General features: G+C 39.2%; 2 protein-coding genes and 1 long non-coding RNA gene across 25 annotated transcripts in view; 1 reads left to right on the top strand and 2 right to left on the bottom strand.

Annotated features, from left to right (window-relative positions):
• The window catches only part of LOC111252089 (transient receptor potential cation channel subfamily M member-like 2), a 37,782-nt gene extending 17,944 nt beyond the window's left edge, over positions 1-19,838 (bottom strand). For 2 of the 8 annotated variants that reach the window (XM_022809495.1, XM_022809496.1), the window contains exons 1-3: positions 19,555-19,838; positions 8,851-8,923; positions 8,050-8,161 (exon numbers count right to left, since the gene is read on the bottom strand). In XM_022809495.1, coding sequence (XP_022665230.1) covers positions 8,050-8,161; positions 8,851-8,923; positions 19,555-19,639 — 270 coding nt within the window. In that variant the 5' untranslated portion in view covers positions 19,640-19,838. Of the gene's footprint in view, positions 1-2,280; positions 2,416-3,263; positions 3,402-8,049; positions 8,162-8,850; positions 8,924-10,476; positions 10,615-12,707; positions 12,850-19,023; positions 19,173-19,554 lie in introns of those variants that run through there. The other 6 variants (XM_022809499.2, XM_022809497.2, XM_086990316.1 and 3 more) reach the window with 6 other exon arrangements.
• LOC111252090 (uncharacterized) lies at positions 157-24,286 on the top strand. Of its 12 annotated transcripts, none has more exons than XR_015328516.1 (6): positions 158-577; positions 3,241-4,925; positions 8,094-8,277; positions 8,559-14,008; positions 19,205-19,389; positions 19,836-24,286. It is a non-coding gene; the product is annotated as an uncharacterized LOC111252090 (long non-coding RNA). The 12 variants fall into 12 exon arrangements; XR_015328515.1 differs by lacking the exon at positions 158-577 and adding an exon at positions 590-1,118; XR_015328518.1 differs by lacking the exon at positions 158-577 and adding an exon at positions 1,127-1,266.
• The window catches only part of LOC111251100 (uncharacterized), an 88,168-nt gene continuing 85,815 nt past the window's right edge, over positions 24,280-26,632 (bottom strand). For all 5 annotated transcript variants that reach the window (XM_086990321.1, XM_022807392.2, XM_086990324.1 and 2 more), the window contains one exon: positions 24,280-26,632. In XM_086990321.1, the coding sequence (XP_086846447.1) occupies positions 25,085-26,632 (1,548 nt within the window). In that variant the 3' untranslated portion in view covers positions 24,280-25,084.

Here is a 26,632-nt window from a genome sequence, read left to right as displayed (position 1 = left end):
GCAGCTGAACGTAGCAAACAGCGCTGTCCTTGGAGAGAGGACTATTTTTATATGTCAGATAAATCTTCTAGATCTTTATCTTGAACACCTCAAGCATCTAGGCACTCGGCCATTTGCAGGAATTCTTAAATAATGTCAATTATGAAAAATGATGTGTCCTTAACTCATTTTAGCTGCTGCTTTTGCGTTCCGAGAGAGCTTGGAACTGGATAGAATCTGTTTGTTTGTATCTATCATTCAACTCCTTTAGTCTTTAGAGAGTCTGCTGCCTAATCTGCTGCAAATGGAACGAAAACAACGAGAACTAAGTCTCGTATCTTGATAGGTGCCTATCGTTACAGTCAACGATGCCGATGTACAAGCGGCCACGAGGCCAGTCGCACAGAAAACACCTTGAGACTTTTTTGAAAGGGTGTTTTCAACCGGGGATTACTCAAAGCCTTTTCCTCATCGAAGCTCATCACACTTCACTGTCACAGCAACAAACGCCCTAAAAGACTCTAAAACGAGCAGATTAACCCACACTATTTATAACAGAAGAGAAATTCTAAAAGTTTGTTGTTTGCAAGCAAGTAAGGTAAGAGTATGCTTGTTGAAAATCAGGTAAGTGCCCTTCATAGTCCTGAGGTGTTGCTCTAAACCGTGATAACTGTTATTAACAGAGCCAATTCTGTTTTCAACAAAAGCGAGACATTGATATGTTACCGTTCGTTTTGTATGGTGTGGAAAAAAGGGGCAGTAATGCTTACAGTCCTACAGATAGATGCGCGCGGCAATCTTTATAAAGCAACGTTATTCCTATGCATAACAACGCTGTAAAATAACGCGCGGGCAATTTTCAAAGAACTAGAAAAGCCCCCTGTAGTATACAGAGTTAGTTCCAAAAAATAACTCATTAAAATGTCTGCCGAACTGGCATCCCGCTGAGCATTCAAACTGCACACAATTAGATATCCCAACGCCAACCATTCAGTTGACCTGTTTCTCATTGAGACGTTTTAGCAGGCGGCGGTCGGCCAACGTAGCATTCGATGTATGTGTATAGATAGTTTTATAGCTACCTGAAAAATTCAGTGTATTGGAAACACCCGCTGTGCATACGACCGATTTGACTGCAGGTAATCTTGCTTACCTCCGATGTTGTTCCTTATCAGACCTTGGCAGGACAATTCGAGCTGACCAGTATCATATCAGTGCTAACTCTGTTGCTTTATCAGGAGCCCATATTACGATATCGGGGCATTGATAAAACAGCGTACCAAGGAGGTAACTGCATCAGATTGTGATCTCTAGATAGTTTATAGACAAAATATATATGTATGATTTTTTTCGATGTGTACATTCATCTACAGCAATTCTCGGTCGATTGCAGTTTCTCATGTAATACCACGCCGCATTCGGGTGTGAAGTTTAACCTTCGGGTGATCTGAGAAATGAATCGATAGCTATCATTAAAAGCGATGAGCGAATACACCGGAGTGTCCGAAAGAGTTGATCGTACTTGAAAACCGACGAAAATTTCTAATTAATATAGTTATGAGTTCGTTTTGGGAAAACCGTTTTCTGGATGGCTCACGCTAAAAAGCCATTTCGTCTGATGACTCAAAGGAGTCACTGAATTTACATAGAAGTTCGGGTAGATTTCGACACAAATGACTGATAGCCGTTCTTCTGCCCCTGTATGAAAAGCAGAGAGCGGCTGCCAAATATCTCGCCTGTTATTGTTAATTTTATTATTATCAAGCTGATAAGCCGCACGGAAGAGCTGATTTGGAAAAAAATTGCAATGTACGTGCCCCTTATCCCACGTCGCCTTGCTATATCGCACGTATCTAGAGCTTCATTCAGTTGAGGCAGCTTTCTACAGATGAATCATTAATGCTCGTTCTGATACATGATTTGTCAGATTACCGTTGGAGCCCTTAGGCTTGATGATTTTGTTGAAGCAGTCACTATGACTGGAAAGGTAAAAACAGAATATTGCTTTAAGCCTTTAATTGCACTTTCATAAATAAAATTTTTCGTTTGAAGCGCCCGATTTAACCATCGTTTACGATAATTACTTCATTAAGCACGAAACAGACCTTAGTCGTGGCAGTGGTGAGCGCGAAAGGCAAAGTGCAGGAAAAGCATGTGCTCATTGAAGCTGGCGTTGGGAGCCGTAAAAACAAAAAAAAAAAAAAAACCACCAACAAATTCGATTGCTGTGCCGCATTGTGGGCCACGTGCCGCCTATGGCCGTGTGACTCTTCGATCACATGCCATTATAGTATTACCAACCAGTAGAGGTGAGATTTGTGATTTTTTGACGCCTTTGTCCAGCGACCTCTTCCTACGTGTTCGAATCATTGTTCTCTCTGTCAAAGCTTCTTTCACGGTTACCTCGTTTCGAAACACGTAAACAAATTTAACACGTCGACCCGTCGCAGAAATTCACGCACACTTTTTGAGCGGGATTTGTCCACGATGCACGTATCGGAAATGGTAGAAAGAACAAAGACAATAACTAATGACAGACAAGAGCAAGCACACCAGCTCTGTTATTTTAGAGTGTGATCCATTCACAAAATCGATTCAGAAGTACGATTGATGATCGACCGATTGATTCAACCTAGCCTCTGCGAAATGAACTTTTCCAAGGACGAGTTGTCTCTACGGTAAGCCGTCGTCTCCTACACTAAACCGTAGACGTTCCGGATAACATTGACTAAGAGCGACTACACGAACTGCAAAGTCTGCTTCGACAGTCGCCTTTTTTATAGCGTGCGCTTTTAACACAGCCGAACATTTTCAAGCAGTAACTGAAGCGCAACACGAAACTATTCCATTGTTATGAATGCGCTCGGAGCCATCGTACACTCGGGTAAATAGCCCAACGGGGCAGTTTGCCACTGGTAAGCACCTGACTATTGAGTTGACTACTCTCGTTCTTTATGGTGAAGCGAGAGAAGTTGGCAAGGGCTGGGAAGGAAACTCTCAGTGCCGATTCGACAGATTTTTGCCGGCATCACTAGAGGTAACACTTACAGTAGTCTCTTTGTTCGTTTGCAAAGGAAACAATTAATAATTTATAGCTTTTAATAAAAAAAAGTACGGTGGAATAGGTGTTGCAGACAAACACCATTAGTGATAACTAGGTCGAATACACATTTACTGAAGGCACGCTAAGGGAAAAGACCGCTGTAATAGAGCTGATAATGAGTTCATTGCTGCTGTTGTGGTGTCTTTGTTCGTATTTAGAAAAACAACTAACGGATGCTTACGGTAACTTCATCGGGCATCAGGGAGTCAACTTGATCTTCCTGAGGCAGTGCTCGAAAACCAAGGCGGGACAGTAACGACAACCCCCTGGGAGTCCGGGTGCCCGTGCTCCTGGGGCGGTTGCGACGTCGAACGAACATCTTGCTATCTTCTTACTTGTTAACAGCTGTTTATTCCTCTTTGTTTAAACCAATCAACATAAACTGTTCGCACTTCACGGAACGCACTACAACCGAGGGGTCACTGATCGCTACTTCATGGTAACTTCAACCACAGAACGAGTGTCGAACCGTGCCTGTCCTTCGAAACGAAATCACGAACCTCGAAAATGTTCCTTTGTGCCGTTTCTTCAGTTAAGGTTAGTACATAACTAGAACAAATTTCGTCACGTCGTCGTATTCTGGCACGATTCACGCGTGATTCGTTTATTGCACACGTCAAGTTATTTTCCGTTTTTCCAGTCAGTTTGTTGTTAAACACAGCCAGTGTTATCGGGATTGTCGCGACTTGACATCAGTCTCAGTGTATTTGCGTATATTACTGTGTGCTGTGATTGTTTGTCTGGGGAGGATTGTTATGCCACTATAGCAATAGACGTCATTAGAAATGCAGTGTCTCAAACAGAACCCCGCCTTAGTCACTACGACCAGCCCGCTTATTCTATGCTATGCTACTAACGGTAAGATCGCCGTAGCTGCATCCGCTCTATCGGTCTGTCGAAAGGGGCCGCCCTTCACTGGTCAAACCCGCTTGTTAGCAATGACGATTGCTGCTGTTATTTTTTCTGTTTTGTTGTTATTGCTGTTCGAGGCAACGTCGTTAGCATCTCTTTGCGTTTCGGTCATTTTTGCTTGCAACAGTTGGCATCATTCGGTCGTCTATGTGATTTCGCTACGTTGAAGCATTCCCCTAGGCGCCAGCGGCATCCAGCCGCCAGTCGGCGTGCAACTATTTCGGACAGGCGACAAGTGGCTACGGGAATAAGAAAAAAGCACAGTCGCTGCTCGTCGACCCCGTCATAACACTAGAATACAATTTACCGACGCGATAGCTGCAGCTGCTCACTATTATTGCTGGAACTAGAACCTTATCGGTGTGACTTTTACCAGTTTATCGAAGGCAAGTCGCGTAGGCTTCAATCGGTACCCGCGCACATTCATACCGATAGACACGAACATCTCAACGACAAATTCTCACGTTCACGTCATACTGACCACAGCATTACGAACAAATAGGGATCGCAGAAATAGAGTAGTATGTATAGAAGCAGTAGGTGTATAAAATGAGACACGCAGCTGATGAATATGAATCATTTAATGACCGTTAGGAAGAGTTTTCAGAAAAAACACTGGCGTCCGGGTGCGAACAATTCATTGGCCGTACCGACGGACACAGTGGCGCTGAGAGGGTCAGTTGGCTCGCCGGTTGGCAAGCAATGTCGCAGCTAAACACCCTCATCAGAGTCTTCCTTCAGCTGTTTGTTGTGAGTCCGCTTTCTTTGACCCTTCCGGCGCCTAGCTAACTCCAACCTCTCTGTGATTCGTCGGCGGCTTTCGCCACTCGTCACAGAGGGCGCCACCTAACCGTAAACGTCGAAAAACGACAGGCACTAAACACCGACAGTTGATCCAAGAAACAGTTGATTGACGAAACGCTCATTTTAGGTAAGCGGAGCGCGCCACAGATCAAACGACCCTAATTGTAGATATTCATATTAATATTTTACGTATTTAGTGGTTGGAGACTTATTGAATTTAAAATTATTCCGCCGAATGGATTTGGAAACAGTGTAGAATCTTACGTTTAATGTAAACCAAAAGATTGGCCGCTTTCAATACGCTAGAGTAGGCTATTTGTAGAGCTGATCAGAAACTGCACTATGACAAATTCGGTTACTCTTAAACTAGAAAAATTAGTCCCTGTACAAAGGCCCTGATCAATAAACTAAATTCAGTTTGAAAACCAACAGGATCAAACTCTGGAATATAAACAAGTAATTAAAAAAATGTTCCATGTAAATAAAGAAGGTCCATCGAGGACATGTGTCCTGAATGTAAATAAAAACTTTCTGGTTAGCTTTATTAACTGGAATACATGTATTAGAGAAGTTGTTGCATTTTGCTTTTTCTTAATATTTGATGTCACAATCAAATTGAACGAACGAACTATCTTTATCGAACGAAACTTAGTCATTATAACTATAGTAGATTAAATGTTTGCACTAAAAAAAAAAAATTTTTTTTAGTCATACGAGAATTCCTACGATAGACGAACCGTGGTTTTCTATTCGGGTCCATGTGAACATATCGGCAGTGGAGAATTCAACCGACGAATTTTCTAGGGTGGAGTAATTGTCGTTGTTACATGTTTACATGGTCTTACTTTTGTTCACTTGCTGATGTTTGGTGCAATCTTCTCTGATGACTGTCCACTTCGCAATGGTTAGGTTTAAAAAACCTTTTGTAACTGCACTTATACAACAATAAGTGCATGCGTGAGTAATTGAGATCTCAAACGTTTAAATGATCCAGCTTGCGTGTTTCGATTTTTACACTACGATCTATTTTTCGTTTTTAGTGAAGGGTTGTTTATTATAAACACCGTCAGCCATGAGTGTGAGCCACGCGTTTGCATCACGCATTTCTGAAACCTCCCCATAAAATAAACTCAACATTGCTTTAGATGGCTGCTAGCTTCTTTCGGCACAAAGCGGACCTTGCGTCTGTATCCTTTTGATTTGGTAAGATAGGTAAATTTGATAGACAAAACTTTATCGTTAGGTCTATTCTGCTCAAGTAGGCCGCTTACGAAATTGTGACAGGTAATTCTTCAATGGGATAAATCTACCTGTTACACGATGAGTAGTAGGATATCACCTGATAAACCACGTTTTTTGGTCGCTATAGACTACGCTGTATGACGAGTGCCTCTGAATGCGAGTTTGCACCTCCGTAATCTCATCTCTCTCGGCAGGGAGCTTAGTGCTGCCTTTATTTATTGAATACAATCTTATGCAGCTTGACAAATTGTTCGACAAGAATGTTTTGAAATAAGGTCCTTTGTTTCAAGGTCCTAGTAAAGAAATGTAAATTACGATAAGCAGCTTATAGAAATAGGTCCTAAAACGTTTCAAACGACATCCAGGCGAATCTTTAACCAGCAGGTTGATTGTATTATTCAACGTAATAAACCGCCGTAGTAGCTATAGGCATAATAGGGCTCACCTTAGTATATATTAACGTTAACATTCTCTCATCAAGTCAAGCCACAAGTTTAAGCTAATGTTTTCGGTCGGAAAGACATCACTTCATAATGGTCGAACCCACCAAATCCAACGATCTATTAAGAAATTAATCTAACGGCAGTGATACTATTCGCCATAGCCAGAGATATATCCATAGAACTCCTGCACTGGAATGTTGCACGTTCGATGGTGTTCCAGTTCTCATCAATGATCATCAATGTTTCGATGCATCAGTACCTCAGTAGATATCAGTTATCTTCAAAAATTGCCGCTGGTGCGGTAGATTCCAGCGCTCGATTAAAATTTACACATAACGTGTCCTAAATGTAGTGAGGTTTAATGGGACATTAATATAGTGTCAACCAGCGGCAAGACGACCATAAAACGTGTATAAATAGTATGCATAAATAAGAGCGCATTTACACGAAGAACATTACATTTAAACATACTATATTACAGTTATTGATCATTTGAATTTTCCGATATACCTCTAATCGTAACGACACGTAACGACGTAATGTAACGACAAATCAGCGATGAGAAACTTAATGGGCATTATTGTAAAATAGGTTATGAAGCAGGTTAAGGCACGCAAAAGGCAACCTTTTTTTTTAAGAACACTATTATTTTGCCTAGACCCTTATAACTAGCTGCTTTCAGTTCTTGGTAAGTGCATGCATGTTGGGGCTGTTTCAGTTTCTTCCAAAGGGACTGAATTGCACTACAAACGAGATGCATGTATCAATCATTTGTTTTGGATTTTTTTGGCGTAATAACTCACTAAACTTCGAAATCCACTCTTGGGATTTTAATCCTAAAATCACAGGAGTGGATTTCGTACTAGAAACAATAAATCTTAGCTATTATGCTACCCTTCATTAGCTTGATGCCTATTTGCGTTACGCAGGCTACCACGTACGTGGACTAGTTTCAATTTGAAATAAATGTTATTGTGATGTTGTTTTTCTACCGCTCGGGTGAAGTTTCGAACCCATCAAGTAGAATGAATTCGTTCTTTGAAATACCGTCAGATCGTCTTAACTTAGTGGTACAGTGTGTAAAGCATAGGACTTAAAACTATACGGTCTCGAATTCGATTTTCTACCTGATACTTAAAGATGATAATTATTGTATAATTCCAGTAGGTATCAGGCCATCAATGCCAACTCAGTGAGTTTTACTGTTTGATATATGTCAAAGTGCGTGAATATTGTAACCTCCTCTTGATACGTCATTTCATTTACGATCTGTTCAAGCCTTTAATGACCTTTTGGCACCAACAATAAAACAACTAAATCACGTAAAATTTCGCAAAATCAAACAATAGCAGTTTGGACTAAAAAAAAATCCTAGTCTTGAAATAGGTTTGGCCAGTGATTAAGATGAACGGAAATAAATGTGTTTGTGTATAGTCGATGAAATGAATTTGTCCGTACGACACGGTAAGCAAAAAAATAATAAACATTTAAGAGATATTGTGCCTAAAGCTGGTCCGGGGTTATGACGGGGCGCATAGACCTATTTACCGGTAGTCTAGTCCTTACCAGTTCGTCTTCCTCTTCGATTTTTTTCGAACGTCGTTTCCTAGTTCTCGGGCTCGTTCTGCCAATATCGGCGACGTCAAGGCTCCATTGAGGCGACAACGCAGGCCGCTCTCTGAAGTGAGAAAATAAAAAAAAAAGTTAGACGATTCGCACGTAATTGGTCTCTGGCAAAATGGCGGGTTGATGGATAATTAAGGATTAGTTCTTCACTACACGGAAACAAACGTTGTGAGTAAGTCTTGTTAAACGGAGATTAAAGACATCTTTTTTTGTTTGAGCATAAGAAAAAGACGGGTTTGAGCATAAGAAAAAGACGGTTGACAAACGATTACCAATTTTGAAGGACTATGCTCCTATGATGAATTACTTAGCATAACCATTAGACGTATTCAACAGTTGCAAATTACCGATTGAACAATAAAACTACGTTGAAGTGGCAAACAAAGCGGTACCGTAAATGTATCTACTTCATATTATGACCGAGCTGGACTGACTGGAAATGCTTAAAGGTATCCGAGTCACATGCTGCCCATGGAGGGTGAAGACATCGGTCGGCCCGACGAAACTTTTTCGCATACCGTATTATGCCCAACATTCGAAATCGAGCGGAGAGGATACTAAGAACGGCTTAAGTGGCGGGCATAAAGGATCTATACGTTGATTTAGTATGAAAATCACGTTGTTTGAATGAAGGCAGTCTATTTCTTCAATAACATAATTTTGGTACAAAATATACGGGCATCTCTTGTTGCTGCTGCTGCTACTCTAGAAGATAACTTGAAGGCTAGAGAATAATGTTACCTGGACGTCAGACGACGATAAAGCTTCGATGTGCTCTTCATTCTAAAGTATTGGGGTCGGGACCACGAGGGAGCTGAAAACAAACGAACAATTCTGTTATATTATTGAATATGCGTATGTTGGAAGAAGAGTCGCTCTATGTGATAGGCGGTTCCACTTTCATTTGTTAATTCCAATTCATTAAAATCCTTTTATAGCATTGGAAATTTAGTAAACCAACAAACGTGCTTTACAGACGCTAATATCACCGACCATAGAAACTACTACAGCGAAATAGCTATCACGGATACTCGTATATTTTACATTCTCACATTTTTTACGGTAACGATGATGGGAACTATTTGCTAAAAACGGCGTTTTTTTTTTCAAAAAATAGAATCTGTGCCTTCGTTTGGCGCCTACGTCATGAGTTACTTACCTGTGTTTTCTCCACGTTTCATCTTGAATTCCCTTACCAATCGTACTTTGCTAGTTTTGAAATGCTATACAAGTATTATCTTATACGGTCATAATAAGATCTGCCGATATTTACTCTTAGAAGCTTTTATTTGTCGTCTCAAATCTGTTGCCTTAACTTTGTCCGAGTGACAAAACTACGCGGCTAATATATGGTCACAAAAATACCTCCATCTTCCCTTGCTGTATCGTAGCCTATTTCACTTTTGCCTCTACTATTTCCAAAATACCTGGTCGACGGCCAAAATAAACAGTCAATTCTAGATACATGTAATTCATCACTGAAATTGTTTAATCTTTGTGGTCGGACCCCGTACCTTGCGACAAAGTAACGATTATTACGAAAATATACTATGGGCCTCCCTCTCAATGCTATTGGTCTCTTATTTAATGCAGACTTATTCGTTAGGTAAACATATATTTAGATTGTATGTATATTATGACTAGCGATGCAGACGCTGGTAGGGTTGCGGTACTGATGTTCTGCGCAACGCACTTTTAAGGGAGAACATGACGTCTGACCGCATATATAAGCTCTTCTATAGGCATAATGGAACACAAATTACCGTATAACTTTACATGAACCCCTTTCAATGCGATTTGTTCTAACTGCGTTGAGTGGAATACTCTGTGGTATTGGAATGTCTAATAGTAACTTATTTATTTTGTAGAACGGTCATACATTCAGACGTTCCCACGATGCAGGGCCAATAATATGAGCCCAACGTTAGGAGAAAAGTTAGGCAGACGTGGTATAATTCAATTATTTGTAACTATATGATCATTTATTTCGTTGCGAAATGTATCATTCTTTTTTTTTGTCCTGTGACGGTTTGTTATTATTATGTATGTATGTATATTATTAATAAATTAGTTATTTTTAAACTATTTAAACTTACATAGTCATATCTGTATCGCAAGAGACACAAAAAAGATGATATTATTGTTAGTAATTAACATGGTATATTATATTGAGATACCATTCGTGACCCACGATTCCTGTCAAAAAGCTGTTCCGGGTGCAATAGCTTTATCTGTATGCACCTCTACAAAGCTGAGCGGTAAACTTCCTGATTCCGTGCCATTTAACGGCGAACACAACTCCTATTGTAGGCACGTATTTCACCTATTCTAAAGGGAACGCAAGATCATAACAATAAACCGGCTTACCTGGGATCGTCGAGGCATGTCCTTCCGCTAGTGAGATGAGGGATCTACAAAATTGCATCTACGTACTAGTTTTTTAAACTCTAGATTACCTTAACTGAAATCGTTGGCGCAATTTGACATGCGAGAGCAAAGAATTTGCCAAACGAACGAAGAAGCAATATTTTGAAAAAAAAAATACTATTATTGCTAGCTTACTGTACACATACTACCTTATCATTCCTGTTGTGTCGAGTATGGTAAAAAAAAATTGATTAAAATAATATGAGTTAGTGCAGAGTATCGACTTAATCAAGACTGTATTGATTTAAAAAAATCCAAGTAAATTAATTACTTAGATGAACCTTCCTTCATCTGAGAACATATGCTTACTGGAAACAAACGAACGTCCATTGCTGCACTGGAAAGCTTCCCACTTAATACATACTACTTGCGATACAACAATTAGTCAGTTCCGTCTACCTTCCATTGGTAATATGTCTGACTATCGAAACAATCAGGATCAGATCGCCATCACGCGAACACAAATCGAATATACTCCATATTTAGGTCATGTCTCAACAATTGTTTATCTGTACAATTAAAAATGATGCCAGCAGATGTAGATCAGAGATAAAAAGGTAATAGATAACGTGACAACGCACACATGTGGGATGAACATCAACGTATTGATTTTTTTACTCGTTTCTATAATTCATATATAGCTTCTCTGCATATATATAGCACATATATAGCTGATTGGAATGGCGTCTAATATCACAAGAACATTGCGTTCTCTCATACGTACAATTAATAGAATGTAATAAGCAGCTGATCCAATCCCGTAAGTTCTAAACTGGCCGTTTCTCTTTGTTTTTATATACAACTAAAATTATTGTAACATGCAGTGATTATTCCATTAGTACCAATAAAGGTATCGATTGAAGTATTGCATAAAAATATTGTATGGGTATTTAGTGTCATTTAGTGGTTGGCATATAAAATGTTTTGGATTTGAATCACTGGTACTTAGGGGTAACTTTATTTCATCTTCTGAACTCCACGTAGATTTCAACGTATTAGGCACAGACGCATAATAATAGCTTCTTTTGTTTTTTTTTTTTCTTTATCACTGCTAGCTCAATTTATTAAAAAACGGAATGATCATTGCGACAAAAACAGAGAGACTAAAGATGAATCTTTCAAAGGCAATACCAGCCGGCTTCAACTTCTAATTGAATTCACTTCTTATCTATCACCCTTGTTGGTATTCGTGTACGTTTACTAAACCAGCAACTTTAGTAACGTATATGAGTACAAAATGCATATTTCCTAATAAGCAAATTATAGTTCAAAAACGCTGGCACACAATGCCGCAATGTGGTGCATAGAAATATGAAACAGAAACAAGAGTTTGTACCACGAAGCGTTGCTGCCTCTAAAAGACAGCTCTATTGACAAAATAAAAATCCACCTCTGACCACCTTTAACGAACCTATTCTATTCGTAATAATGATGAATAGCAACTTTCTCAGCTATAGTCAGTGATTCATTATAATTGGTCATTTGAAATATCATTACGGACGCCACTAACTTCTGTACAACTGCTTTATAACAAACATTAATATATAAACGATTTCCTTCCAATAAACACAGGCAAAAACATAGCTTTCAGAAAATCCCTGATTTGCTTGTACTGCACAACTCAGTTGTCCGATAAATATCTTGCCATCCCCTACCTGCTCCTTATGAAAAATCACGCACAGATTCGACGTGTTACCTCAGCCTTAAGGCTCATTAGTATCGCTGTACGTGATCAACGTTCGGTTGAAAGACGCGCATAATGTCATTTCCTCTAGACCGGGCGTATGACAGACTGAATCCCGACGGCAAAGAACAGTGATAACAACAACTTTCAGATATCGTCATTTTTTCGATCATATCCTGCAGAGGTATAGTTTCGCCGGTAATAGCTCAAAGGCTACCGTAGCGACCGTTACTATCCCAATACTGAAACAATAGGCATGGTTTACTTGCACACAAACTTTGCTGTTATAAGGGTTATAGTACAGAAATTCAATGCAGTATTAGATGCTTCGACAAAATTCGTTTCTAGTTAATGTTGCTATTTGAACGCGCCTAATAATCGGGTAATATATATGTGCTGAAGGATGTCACTATTCGGTCTGCCATTGGCTATTGGCCAAGTCACTGAAAAACTTCGAATAAAGAATTCGAAAGGTAAATTAACTTACCATCATAACTGTAGCTGGGATGAAATTCGGATTGATTCCAGGCATCCATTTTTAGTCGATTTGAGTGAAATTTAGTAGTTTCAAGCTTTACTTAATTATATGGGAGTTTGCGACAATTTAAAATTGAGCAGGACACAGGAAGTCTATTCTCAGACCTATCCTTTCTTCTATTTTGGATGTTTACCAGATTAACCTATCGAAAAGTCGCACAGTTTTTGTGGTTTCGGGCCGTAACACTCAGTAAATTCATCGTAGAGGAAAGTCGGCAGAATGTCGTTTCGGTTTTATCCATCACTGATGTACATAGTCGCTTTGCTAGTGCTAAACCTACCTCCTCGTATCTCAAAGAAGCATACATTTTCTTTAAAAAATATCATTTCGAGCAGGATCTTCGGAAACGATTTCTAAACCTCGATAGATGTTATTTCGTTTCTTCCACTTCACTGTTTAAGCAGGTCGAACATCGAGGTACGTCTTAAGCACAGTCGATGATTACGACTACAGAGCCGCGACGGTTTGGCAGCAAATGGCTCCACTAACCATTAATACTTCACTGAATAGCGGTTACAAGGGTAACAAAACTACATAGACAATATTCGTACGATTCAGTTATGGAGAAATAATGGCACAGTATACCCGTCTTTCACGGGAACCGAACCTGTTTCGAGTGAACAGTCAGCAATAGTGCTTCCAATAACGGAGAACAGCGAATCCTCCCCAACTCAAAGGTATAAAATATTACACTTTTATGGCAGTGATCAGCTCAAATAGAGCTAACAACGGTACGGCCAATGAGAAACCTTTCGAAAATGGTGGTAGTAGCAGCAGCAGCAGCAGCAGCAAGCTACGTAAAGACTCGTCCACAGACTGTAGCACACAAGCAAACGGCAAAAAGGTTCAGATATAAATACAACGTTTACGTAAACACTGTATGAAGCGGACGGCAGAGTCCTCTACATCATCCTTATAGCCAAACATTACTACTTACCTAACGTGGCCCAGTCCGCAGGACGCCCAATACGTTTAGCCAGTACAGAGGACTTGGCCACGCGTCGACCGAGCTGAACTGCCGGCCACAAAATCTACCCTCGACCTCACTTGAATCAGCAATGGTGAATGGGGAATTGCCGTTTAGCAGAGAGATTTTGACTAAGAACAACCGTCGTGTACGACGGTACAGCTAGCCCGCAGCAAGTACGGCATAGAAGAATGATTTTCGTGGATGTTTCTGTGTAACAAAGTTACTACGGCTGCATTTGACGGTTGTCATTTCTAAATTAGGAAACTGCATGTGTCGGCTGGTAAGTGATTGAACATTAAACAAAAAATAATCGAGAGCCTCGAAGCTGGTCGTGGTCGTTTATAATGTTTGAAGTGAGATAAAGGTTGATTGAAGGTCAAAGTTTGGATTTGTATTGCAATTTGTCTTGAATTGAAAATCGTAAACGTGTATGCTATTCTTGATCCTGTAGTGATCTGGGTCTTCTGTCTTGCGACGTGTTCAGCAAAGATTTTAGCTAACAAGCTACACGTTATGCGGCACTCTCCTAATGATGGTAATACTAATAGTATAGTAAAACGTGTTGTCGCCTTAGGATTAACTTGCTAGACGATTGCCAAGGTATATGGCCCTGTGGTTCTGAGAGTGCTATAACAGAATGTTTTTTTGACCAGCAATGATTCATCTTTACGACCGATAATTGTCCTTAGGCTGAATTCACATTTCAACATGGCAGATTAAGTAGAAAAATAATACTGTCGTATGCTTTCACACGAGGAATGGGGTAAAGTGTCATGACACATATACAGAGTGCTAACAATGGACGTATGTTTAAGCGTTGCCTTTATGGTAAGAAAAGGAAGTGGCATTATTATTACTAGTTGCTCCGTGCTTATATTCGAAGCCATTTACCGTGCAGGGAAATGGCAAGTTGGATTTTGGCACATGACTCGCTCTGTTGCGAGCTTCGTAGAAACTGACCAGCGATAACTTTCACTTACGTAAAATATACCTAACACACCCATTAATTGACGCACTCCTTTCTTTCCTTCCTGCTGTTTTCTGTTACCCTATGCTGAAGCTGAAGATATATGAACCTAAAGACTATATTTATCACTATGTATGTATAAACATACATATAAATAAGGTGCTAAGCTACGTAGCATTTGCCGATGCTCGGTTTTTTTTAAACGGTGTAACTGCGGGATAGCATAAACAGTATTTAAGGTTCCCGTGTTTAATTTTTTTTTGAAAATTTTTATGGAACACCAGATGCTATGACTGAGTATATCGAAAACACCTATCCAGCTCCCGCCTCAAATTTGGGACTGAGCTGATAATAGTGGCTTTGATGTTAGCACGATTCAACTAATGGCTTGATATATATTTTTTTTAACTCACTACGACAGTCCAGAGCTGATATGTCTATTAGAATTAATTGTTCAAGCTGCTTTGTTGCGTCTAGCTAGAATACGCAGTCGTACAAAGTACAATTATATGAAATATGCGTGAATAATCGAAAATATATTTTTCGATCATCAGATATGTTTATTAGACGCTTTTAATAAGGTCGCCTTTGTTAAATTTGAATGAAAAATCTGATCGAAACAATCCTGTTCCTGCCGCTTTATCAGGTCAAATATATTCGTGCACGCATACGTCACATATAACTATACGATTATAATGCTTTTATTTTATGGGCAACAACAATAGAAAAACACGAACTCGTTTCCGCTAGCGCATTTGCAGTGTAACAGCCAGGCTATTGCACTTTTCCTAATTAGAATGAACACTATGCTAGTTCAACTGCAGCAATTCAATGGTGCCAATGACACCAGCTTCGAACCCCACAACAAATCTAGATCTTAAAAGCCGCACATCGATACACGCTGGGAGATAGGATGATGAAATTTCACTTAGCGACGTCTGTCTGCCATTGGGCACATAATAAACGACCGTGGACCACATTGGGTTTCTATCTAATGGTAGACATCGGCTTTTATCTATCGGACTCAAGGTATTTTACCACTGTAATTGAGCCCTGTCAATGTAAGAAAAAATTAAGCATAAATAGGCTTGTCTTTGAGCCATTGCCACAGAGAGATACGGCCATGATCCTGTAGCAAAAAAATCATTGAGGACGTCTAACAAGTAATAGGTGAAACTTACCACAGCGCTACTTGAGTCAAATGGAGCAGATGTAGCTATATTCAAATCAGTTTGAGAAAACTCTACAAGTTTGATCCAGGCCACAGATTAGCAATAGAATGTATGACACTACAGGGAATATGAATGAAAAGACGCAATCCTCTTAGGTAGCAAGGACGGCAAAAATTTACCTTTTTACGGACAGTCTTATTTTAAACATTCCGTGTCCTGTAGGTTATAGTAGACAACTATGTACATATGCGAGTAATTCCTCGCCTAGAGCTCTTTTATTATACTACAGCTACCTAGGACCGTCCTGGTTGCCGCTAGCGGCACGATAGACTTTGGAAAAAAAATTGTGCGTCTAATGTAAAAGGTAAACAAATGTAAACAACTTTCTCGTTGTATTTTTTTCTTATTATAGTGTTCATCCGACCCTAAACTTACAGTCTCATTCTTTGATTGTGAACTTCACATTGTTAGGCGATTTGTGGATGTGTTAAAAGGAATCTATACAGCGTCAGCTTGTCGGCAACATCAACGTTCGCTGTGAATTAAGTAATAGCAATAGTTTATATAATAGAATATAGAAATAACAATAATAGAAAGTAACTAACGAAATTATATATGCAATGTAAGTTCACCGGGGTGAATCATACAGTTATGAGAGAAAAAAAGACAACATCATGTGTATGTAGAATCATTGTAATAGTTCGAATATACCATATATTTCGTATCGTCACAGCACGTCATATATTCGCAGGCTTTTGTATGCACATATCAAACGATAAGTTTTACTTTTAAGCGAAGAGGGGCTTAGGCGGGTTTTAGACCTTTCTGCTACTTCAGATCGATGTTGATTTCAGACGTCCGAACTTTATCGTTCGACCCGTACAATACCCTTATGAGCTTTTTTTTTTTATGAACAGTGCCATGTATTGGGTCGTTCGGAATGACAACTTTTCCAATGCGTAGTTATTCCAAACTGTTATGTATTACTTTGATAAAGTTACTAGTATTTATGCCTCAGTAATAACTTCAAGGAACAAATCATGCCATACTATATTTACTTCCTTTTTCAGTTTAGTCACCTTCAACGTTCTGCCTTAAAATCCACGTAATCATTTGAAGTTAAACAGTGGCGAATAATAAGACGAAGGAATTGCGCCGCCTATCTTATTACGGTGTCAAATACAATTTTCCAACGAGGTAATGGTAATTTACAATCAGGAGGCGCCCTAGAAATAAATGCATTCCCAATCGCCAGTCGAGTCACAGATTTTGGGCGGAGTTTTGCGTTGTCCTCCCTGAGGACAGCTTCGAAAAATGTTCTAACGTAATGTCCGCTGGTCACTCTCTATGAACTACATCACTGGATCTTCCAGGACGTCACTGTAGCAGCTTTGTAATGTTAAGTCGCTTGGACTTTTTACACTAGACTTACGCTACCTCATACATAGATTACCTATAATTGTTAGATTACACACACGACAGAAAATGGCACTCATGTGACATAAGAGTGTCTTTATCATATTTAAACTCCTTGCATACTTATCGATGCCGACTAGTTGGATCGTCTGATCAGTCTTCCATTGGAATACTTATAGATGGACGTTTATCACCTAGATATGCATCGTTAAAAAAATAAGCTGTTTATTTAAGCAAAACACGTAATTGTTATTATTATAATAATTTTTTTGTCCGCTTCAATATCAATAATACGCTAACATAGCTAATTTGGCGCGTTTCTAGTGCATATATTTATATTGATTATCTAAATTTAGCAGATTTACGGCACTAATCTTTGCACTCAACACGTAGGCAAGCACCAATATTTTAATAAACATTTAAAATCGTTAGTTCCCCTGACGTCAATCGTTTTTATTAGGAGAAGTACGAACATGAAACTACAAACATTTTCAACCCAGTATCGTCCAATTCTTTCCATGTACTAATTGTTAGTTTCGAAGCACTTATTATCATTCAATTTTGCAAACAACTACTTCTGATATTAAATGTAAAATAAATAAAAGCATGTATCTAATTAATCGGCAATCGAGTGCAAACGCTAAAGCTCATTGGCTTTCCCGTGGATGGTGTTAAACCTCAACATATTTCCCAATACGACAATGACCAGATCAATACCATGTACCGGTAAATTAATTTAATGGGAACATTGTTGCCAATTATTCGCGGCGTTCAGCGGAATCTTGGCACTTCCTGACAGTGCCAACCGAATGGTTCGTTGAGCTTCTCAACGCCCACACCGCCCACGCCCACGGACACAAATGGCAAAACGGATGTGCTTCATAATGCATATTGTAGGTTGTTTAAGCCCTGGCCAAATGGTCAGTTAGCTATGAATTGCTCTCTTGCAGTTCACGGCGATAATAATGAGACTGTCACCCTGGTCAAGTAAACCATAATATAATTGCTACTAAGGTTGATTTGATTTGCGCGAATTTAGAATTCGATAAGTTAGTCCAATGTCCATGACACTATGTTTCTAGACAGATCTTAGACAGCGATAGATCTATTTAGCTAGAAATGTGTCGGAGGACGCCTTTTCTAATGGCCCTATCAAACCTGCCATCTGTATAGTGTTTCTATTAATCAATATATTAAGTGATTATGACTACGTAAAACTGTGTTCTTCTATTAAGTGTTACAAAATATACTCTTTGCTTGCTGAAAAGTCACGTTCGTCCGTCCAAATGAATATTTATGGGTTACAGCTGCATCGATATTTCAAATGAATGGGTACAATACTTTTGAGTGTATTCGGAATATTTCCTTACGGTACCTATCCTTTAATATTCGTCCATTAATGCTGCCAAGATATCTTAGGTTTCATTCATTCAAACATAACACTGAGACAAATGCAGCTATACGATGCCCGTTAGATAATAGTACGGATTCTGTAGAATAAAAATCTCTTCCTAACTCAGTAGAAGTACATGATACCGATAATCAGTCAATTGCGTGTTTTTATTAGGCGACGTTAATAAGCGACGCAGACTTAGAAGATCACAATATGATTTCTCTGAACGTTCGACCGATCGTCAATATACTGTATACAGTTGATTCATATAACCAAAAGTAGAACCTAGAACGATAACGATTTCTTTCTACATATATAATCACGGTAATATTTAAACGTTTACTTACCGACACCACTACAGGACCGCAATTGCCAAAATCTTCATGGAGAAATAGATAAAGCAATTTAGTTAAAAGCAGAATATCTTCCCACTCCGACCCGCCACATGCGTATAGCCAGATGCATGCCACATGAATCGGTCTTTACTTGTTGCAGCTCTTCCTACTGAGCCATTGTTGCTGTTTGCAGCCACTATTCACGGGAATCGAAATCTGCGCTCGCACCGAATTGTTGCTTTGGGCGCTTAAAACTTGGTCTCCGGTCGCAGCTTTTACTAACGGAGTACGACGATTGTTTTGGATACTGTTGCTATACGCGGTACTAGCACTACAATCATTATGATAGAACGTCATATACGAAGCGAAAATAATTAGGTAAGTTTAAGCGAAGTTTCGCGTCGTTCATCATAATCGGTTCATTACGGCATAACGAGTTATTCGAGACGGACAATAATGTCATAATTAGGATATACATATTCACCATACAAATAACCATATCTGTAGCCAACATTTAGGTTTTAATATTTATTGAGCACTTACTAATGAATTTGTCGTTCAAATAATGCTTAGTCTCCCTATGGGTGACGCAATGAAGAACGACTATAATCGACGTAGAACCGTTCATTTCCCAAATGTCCTTGAAGTCCAGCAACAATCAGAAACAGGTAATCCCTCGGAGTAGAATTAAGTCAGCAGTGACAGGTTCTATGTTCGTACGGTCGTCGCCACCTAACGGCTTTCTTTTCATCATCTTCTTCAGACTTCACTTACGTTATGTTTAATCTTTTGTTGCTGTTGTGGCGCGCGCGTCATTTCACCAGCACACAATGCTTTCAGATTTTCGAGCGTCCGTCTCGTCTTGACACGCCGGCTAATACAGAAAACGCCTTGATGGTCGCGTGTTAGTGCTGTCTTTTTCAGCTCAGTCTTACTTGCTGTTGGTTTTTAGCTTTCGGAACAGCAGCAGCGGCATTACTATCATAATTGCGACCGTATATTGCACACTATTTGTATCGCTCGTTATAGCATCACGTGCACAACTACCCAGTACAGATCTGATCTGCAACAAGAATTCGTTTCGGATCCGCTCGGGCACTACGAGAGAGGGAACCACGTCGATGAGACGCTTGGTGAGGGCCCACCCCATGCAAGCAAAGGCGACAGTCAGCAAAACCTATGATAGCTACATATGGCTTTGCGGCGAACATTGCAGTAATAACAGATACGACATGATAATACGGGCGGTGGCGGGCAACGGCAGAAACACTATTCGCCTACAACTATACATCGAATGGCTTCAGCTCGGTTCAACTTAAGCCATCTACTCGGCTCTGTAAAGAAAACAGTAAGTAAAATAAAAAACGCTAAGTTATTAACCTATGATGATTTACGCACATACGAAATGATACTTCACTTACGTAGATTAACGACTTACGTACGGAGATAGATGCAGTAATTAGTTTCTACTACGTGTACCTGGTTTCTAGCAGCATGCAGTGTTAAAGGTGAGAAGCCTTAGGGGAAGTTCTGTTATTGTAGTTGAGCGTGAAAGTGCTAAATAATAAAAACGAGGCAAATTTGGGAGAATAAACTAAAATTAAAAAGAAACGTTGGCAAATTAGCCAGATCAGTAAAAACTATTCACTAAAGCTATTTCTCCGCCATCTAGCAAGTGAACGCGAATTTCTGAGTGGATCTACACGGCCTCAGTTCTATTGTAGCAATTCGAAACCGTGGAAGGACCTTCTGATCTGTATAGCCGAGGCTGGGGGCGAATGTGCGATAAAGATCACTAGAAAGCAGCGATCTTTGCTGTCACAGAGCCACTCGGTAAAAACCTAGAAAATCTAGATTAACGATGCGATGAACGGCTAAACAAGTCAGTTCACACTCATTGCTTACATACACTTATAAACGTAGTTTATGAACCAACAATGAACGATTAAATAAATAAAATTACAAGTCGTTCACCCTCAATTATCTAGCGTGAAAGAGTGTTGCACGTATATAATCAACCATCTTTTTTGTTGCATATTATTCATAACAATCATACAGTCCAAGGCTTTGTACGTATATTATCTTTATTTGTTTTCGGCCAGTTTTAACTCAAAACAACGTAGTGCTCTACAATTATTGAGTAAAATAAGGTTTAATTCAAAATATAGATTTCGAACGGCTATTTTATCTTGATCTCCCTCTAAAATTCGGTGATTTCCGTATCTCGGGATTGCCATACAATGTATTATAGGCCTACTGTTGATCTGATCTATCTGTCGATAATATCCGCTGTCGGACTCTTCGGCACTAAATCTAAATACACACACACAGATCGATCAGACTTATCGATTTTGGATCAAAGACTCTGTACAGAGCCTATTCTACGCGGGAATACAGCTACTACGATAAGGTTAGCTTAAAACGAAACACAATTAATATAACCCGATCGAAACCCACACTATTTTGTTACGCTATTTTGACTAAGATTAGCAAAATATATTAGCGATCAGATTTCAAATCCGTGCTTTTTTTAATTTGACATTTTAGTCCTAATCTCTGTTGTCAGACTGAACTTGTTTCTATTCCGTCACGTATCTTTGCGTCCCGTTTGCTTTTACGAAAGTGTTTCTATGGCTATTTTCGAGGTCTTTGCTCGTCTTCATTGCTCCTGTTAGCGGATCTTTCTGACTTATCTTCTTGGCTTCGGCAATATCTGTAGATTCTAGGCGTTGATAGACTTTCGTTGAGTTCTTCTCCGATGTTCTCCTGCCCTACCTTGCTTGGAACCTGAGCATCAACAGAATTTTGAAGGCGCGCATAGCATCCTTTTACATCGGAAAAGGAACCATTAGAGAAACATCCTTTAGGACTAACAGATGTTGCGTGAGGGCTCACAGTTGCGGAGGTGAAACTAAGGAAGCCAATGCAATTTTTCCTATTCAGATATTGAACGACCTATAGAAAGGGCAATACATCTTTATAAGTTTCATAGTAGACATAGTGTAAAAACTCCGTAGGAAACTACACCTTGATAGACTAGTTTAAGCTATCTACCCCTTGTCATGATCCTTAAAAAACTTCCTACCTTGTTTCCATATCCAAAAAACAATTAATTGCCGATGTAGTGTAGTAGATATTGGATATTTCAGTACTGCCTATGTTCCATCGAATGGCTGGTTATGATTTATGTTCCTAAACAAGACAGGCTATATTTGGTGTACACGTTGACTATCACATACATATTAAAATATGTGAAAAATAGAAACCAGAAAACTTTTACAGTTTAACCCTCTCTTTAGCACTATTTAGATTCATTGATTCTTTACATTATTGAACGTTTGTATTCGTAGTAACCCATAATGGTTTTAGATTTGAAAACAAAGTCAAAAACTTCGTACCTCTCGGCATCGCTTTGCCGGGCCTCGATATAGCGCCGTGTCAACATGCTGCTGCTCTCGACACACAATGCACTGAAATTTTTCTTTTTTTTTCACTTGCTGCACTTGATAAAGGCGACAACGGTAACAACGAATAACGTAGAACCCAACGCCGATGATGCTAGCCTCATTAGCTTTTGCCTCTGACATGAGTAAGATGTGCACGCTACGTCTCTTGGATGAAGCAAACAAGATCGCGTCTTCAGACGTATACCTTATACTACGCCACGGACGCCGAAGACTCTATTAAGATCACAATTCAAAAGATTCCGACATTGAAGATTTGAATTCTGGTTAGTCAGAGATCCACTTTTATCCATATGTTGTATTTTACGGTAGACTTTTTCAAATAGGTGCTGGTGCCACGATGTTATAGGTCGGTAGTGGTGTTTCTTGCCTCTAAACTTTTTTTATTAGATCATACGAAATCTAATACAGATATTTCATCTTATGTTTATCTGATACACAGCGTCTTCCTACTTACTTAGTACAATGATACAAAACTGACGTGTCATGTTCATGGTGTCATCTATCCAGTATTTGTAATGCAATATTTCAATATTAAAATGAATAGAAAATGACTAGACTAAAGGGAAGCCTTGAGATCTATGTTCCACTTGAAAAATTTTGGTAGCCTATTGAAGCAGGTGTTTCGTGTCTGTGATATTGCTCTCTAACCTAACTAGCAGTCTGGTGAATTAAGTTCGAAGCTGCGCTTTGCTAAACACTAAAAACAATTACTGAAGACGAGTTGTTCACACCTAACTAATCAACTTGTCTAAATTAGACTTTTTACTTTTCAAGGTAGGTAAATTTGTAGCAGTTACGGCGGTGTCCTAAAAAGCGCATTTGTCAAGTATTCTTGCGCTTTCTAGTGCATTTAACTTGTGTACTTAACAACGCAAACAAAGTTCCTACAAACATCACTTTTGAAGAAAAGCGCATCGTGTCAATAGATAGAATCATCCCGAATACGAAGTCTGATTCGCTTGCAACCCGTTGTGACATAAAAGTAAAACATCGAATTAGGATATAGAAAATGTATGATAAGAAATAAAGATATCAAGTGAACTTAGTAGGACAGTAAATATACAACTGCCTGAGAACAAACACTTTAAGAAAAGAGCGGATATCGCGAATTAAAACTAGTTGCATTTAGGCCTCAAAAACGGCATGCGTAGTATGAAAGTGATGAAATGGATAAACACGTCGTTTGGAAATAGTCATATAAGTATAAATACTTACTCAACTACAAGCTTGGAAACTTACGGTTAGTTTAGACGATTGTAAACGATGTAATGTATCGAATATAACAAATGCATTCTTTTTGGTTGCCAAATTCGAGATGAAATAGACAGCAGCGCCGGGCACTTCGAACAAGAAGACTCCCGGTTATAATATGGCAGGGAACATGCAAGTTGGTGCTGCCTTGAGCTTGCAAATTTGGTAATACAGTAAATTATTATATTTCTATTATATTTATAAAGCTATAACATTTAATATCGAACTGTGATTTTTTTCCTGTACGACAAGAATACGTACGCATGCATCACACTATATATGAACAGTAAAATTAACAATGTCGCCAACCTTGAAGTAGCTGATGAACGACACATTCGTCTTAAAAGACAATAAAGCCAAAAGTTTGTGTGCATTTTGCGCAAAACGTATAGTTTTGCAACAATGACTATAATATAAAGGCGATGCGAAATTTTAGTATTGCCGTTTTCAAGCACCTCTGAGTTATATGCTAGGATACGAAGTCTATCATTCAACTAGAAATATAGAGTTAGCTGTCCACGAAATCCTGAAAAATGAATAAAAACGCAGCTTTTTAATCGAGTCTTGAATTTATTTTAAGCACTGATATATAATAATATAATGATGTCATTAACTGCATTATAGCACAATATGAGTTATAGATCAACAATGTCATAGTAAATCATATGATCTAAAGATAGGGCCTATAGAGAAGACAAAATATATATTTTCGACAAGCGTTGAATAAACTTATTCCGAAGCAAAGTGTTTAATATCTCTATTCTATACTTACTATTGTTTCAACATTTTTTGCATTAAAATGTTAATGTCCACTTAGTGAGCCGTTTCTCTTAGGTGTGAAGCGACAGCTGTGCCGAAAATAGGCTTCATAGACCAATTTATATTTATCTTTATGTGCACTCACTTCAGTTCTTTGCATAATTCACAAATACATCACACTACTATATAAAATCCACACAAAGAATTCTAATTGTGAGAAATCTTATACTCTTATCCCACCTAAGAACATCTTTTTCGTCTAGATCAGCATATTGCTTGTACTTATTTTTGTGCATAAACGTTTCACACAGACAGACTTCTGAGGCAGAAGAATACTCGTTTATAAATCCAGAGTTCAGGCTCAGCCGCCGTATAAACATTTCATCGAACTCAACTTGCTAAAAACCGGACAATATATTGAGACCTCACATGAACCAAATCGACCTTTCATTATCCATATTTTTTTTTTATCAAGTTAGACGCAGACGTATATATATATATATATCATACCCGCACTGCTTAGCACAATAAAAAACAGGGGAGCTTTATCCGATATAATTGTTTTCATATAAAAAAAAACATGAGCTAGTCTCATTTTATGATAAAACCTTCCTGCGTTTCGGTGACGGCGTCACCTTGAATCTTTCCAAAGTTTTCAAAATTTTTTCACGACTCACGACTGCCGGAGATGACCGCGTTGCCTCCACTTGAACTGCATTGCTTTCTTCCTGTTTCATACCCGTCACCGATGCTAAATTGTCTCCTACGGATCTTGGCGATTGATCTTTTCTTAGAACCGCGAGGTTCTCACTAGGCCTGCATAAGGAATCATATTCACAAGTCATCTTTTCGGTTTCAACCTTATCACTTTCCCCGTCAGCTTCATATTTAAACCTGAGCAGTTTCGCAAAACTTCTCCTACGCCAGGTCTGGTTTACACTGGAACACGTGGAAGTGTTCTTGAAAATGTATGAGGGTGATTCCTTATTTCTAGCAGATGATGAGTCCAGTCTGCCCTCTGAGGTGTTAGACTTCAGAGTTCGTTCCGAACTCATCCTGAACACTGGGCTATTTTTTGGTCCAGATTTATTTTCAGGAGTGGTGACAGCATTAAAAATATCATCGTCGTCATCTATTACAGTTTCTAGTGGACACGCAACCGCCGCCATCTTCAGAGTATCACGACTACTTTCTGATAAAACTGTCGGAATCTCAGTTTTTGACGGAGTTTGCATGAAGTTAAACAGTTCATATTCATCCTCCTCAGACGGTCCCGGGTTACTTCGGAACTCTTTTGGCTGCGATGCTATTTCGTCCCATTCTGTGGATTCAGTCGATGTTTCAAAGCCGTTCAGCTGGCACTCCTTGAAGGCTGAAGAAGCTTTACACAGTTTTCGTTGCGAGTCATTCGCTTGAATCATTTGAGCACTGGACTTTCTATGTTTTTTATATTGTATTGGCGTTTCTACCGAATTAAATATTTCTTCATCGTTGTCTGATGCATCTGTGTCATGTTTGGGTTTCTCAGCCTCAGACGCGTCGATCTGAGTGCAATCGATAAATTGTAATGCCACTTTTTGAGCAGTTTCTCTAAAGCTGAAGAGATCACTCGTATCGCTGTAGTGTACCTCTTGGTTGATCCAAGCTCCTCCTTTTTCTTCGTCTTTGTGTTTTGGAGATGCGAGGGTATGCTGACCGTCTTTGACTAGTCCAGCATTTTCGTTAACTTCACGCTCACGGCATTTTGCTGCATTCAGTTCTGTTTCGGCCGTACGCCGGAACTTAGCCAACTTTTCGAAACTCCTTCGTCGCCAAGCACTTCTGTCGATAGTATTAGTCGTCTTTTCAGCATCATGACTATTCATACTGGGGTCGTTGGACTTTGAGTTCTTTGATTCACCTAGATTCTTAAGAGAACAGTCGTGTTCCGATGACTCGAAAGAGAATAAAGTGTCTTCTTCTTGTTCTACCTGTTTCAGTTCATCGTCGGTTTTGGGAAAGTGAATAGGTTTGTCCTTAAGTTTGGATGAAACACTGTTTTTTTTGTGCTTTTTCGGGCTAGCAGGCTCCTCGTAGGAATCATTTGGAGCTGGTATAGAACTAATTTTACCAAGATGAGCTGCCTTACTTAAGGCCTGCACGAT

This window comes from Varroa destructor, unplaced genomic scaffold (assembly GCF_002443255.2).
Source record: "Varroa destructor unplaced genomic scaffold, Vdes_3.0 BEIS01000005.1, whole genome shotgun sequence".
Lineage (NCBI taxonomy): Eukaryota > Metazoa > Arthropoda > Arachnida > Mesostigmata > Varroidae > Varroa > Varroa destructor.
This window is presented reverse-complemented; position numbering and strand designations above follow the sequence as displayed.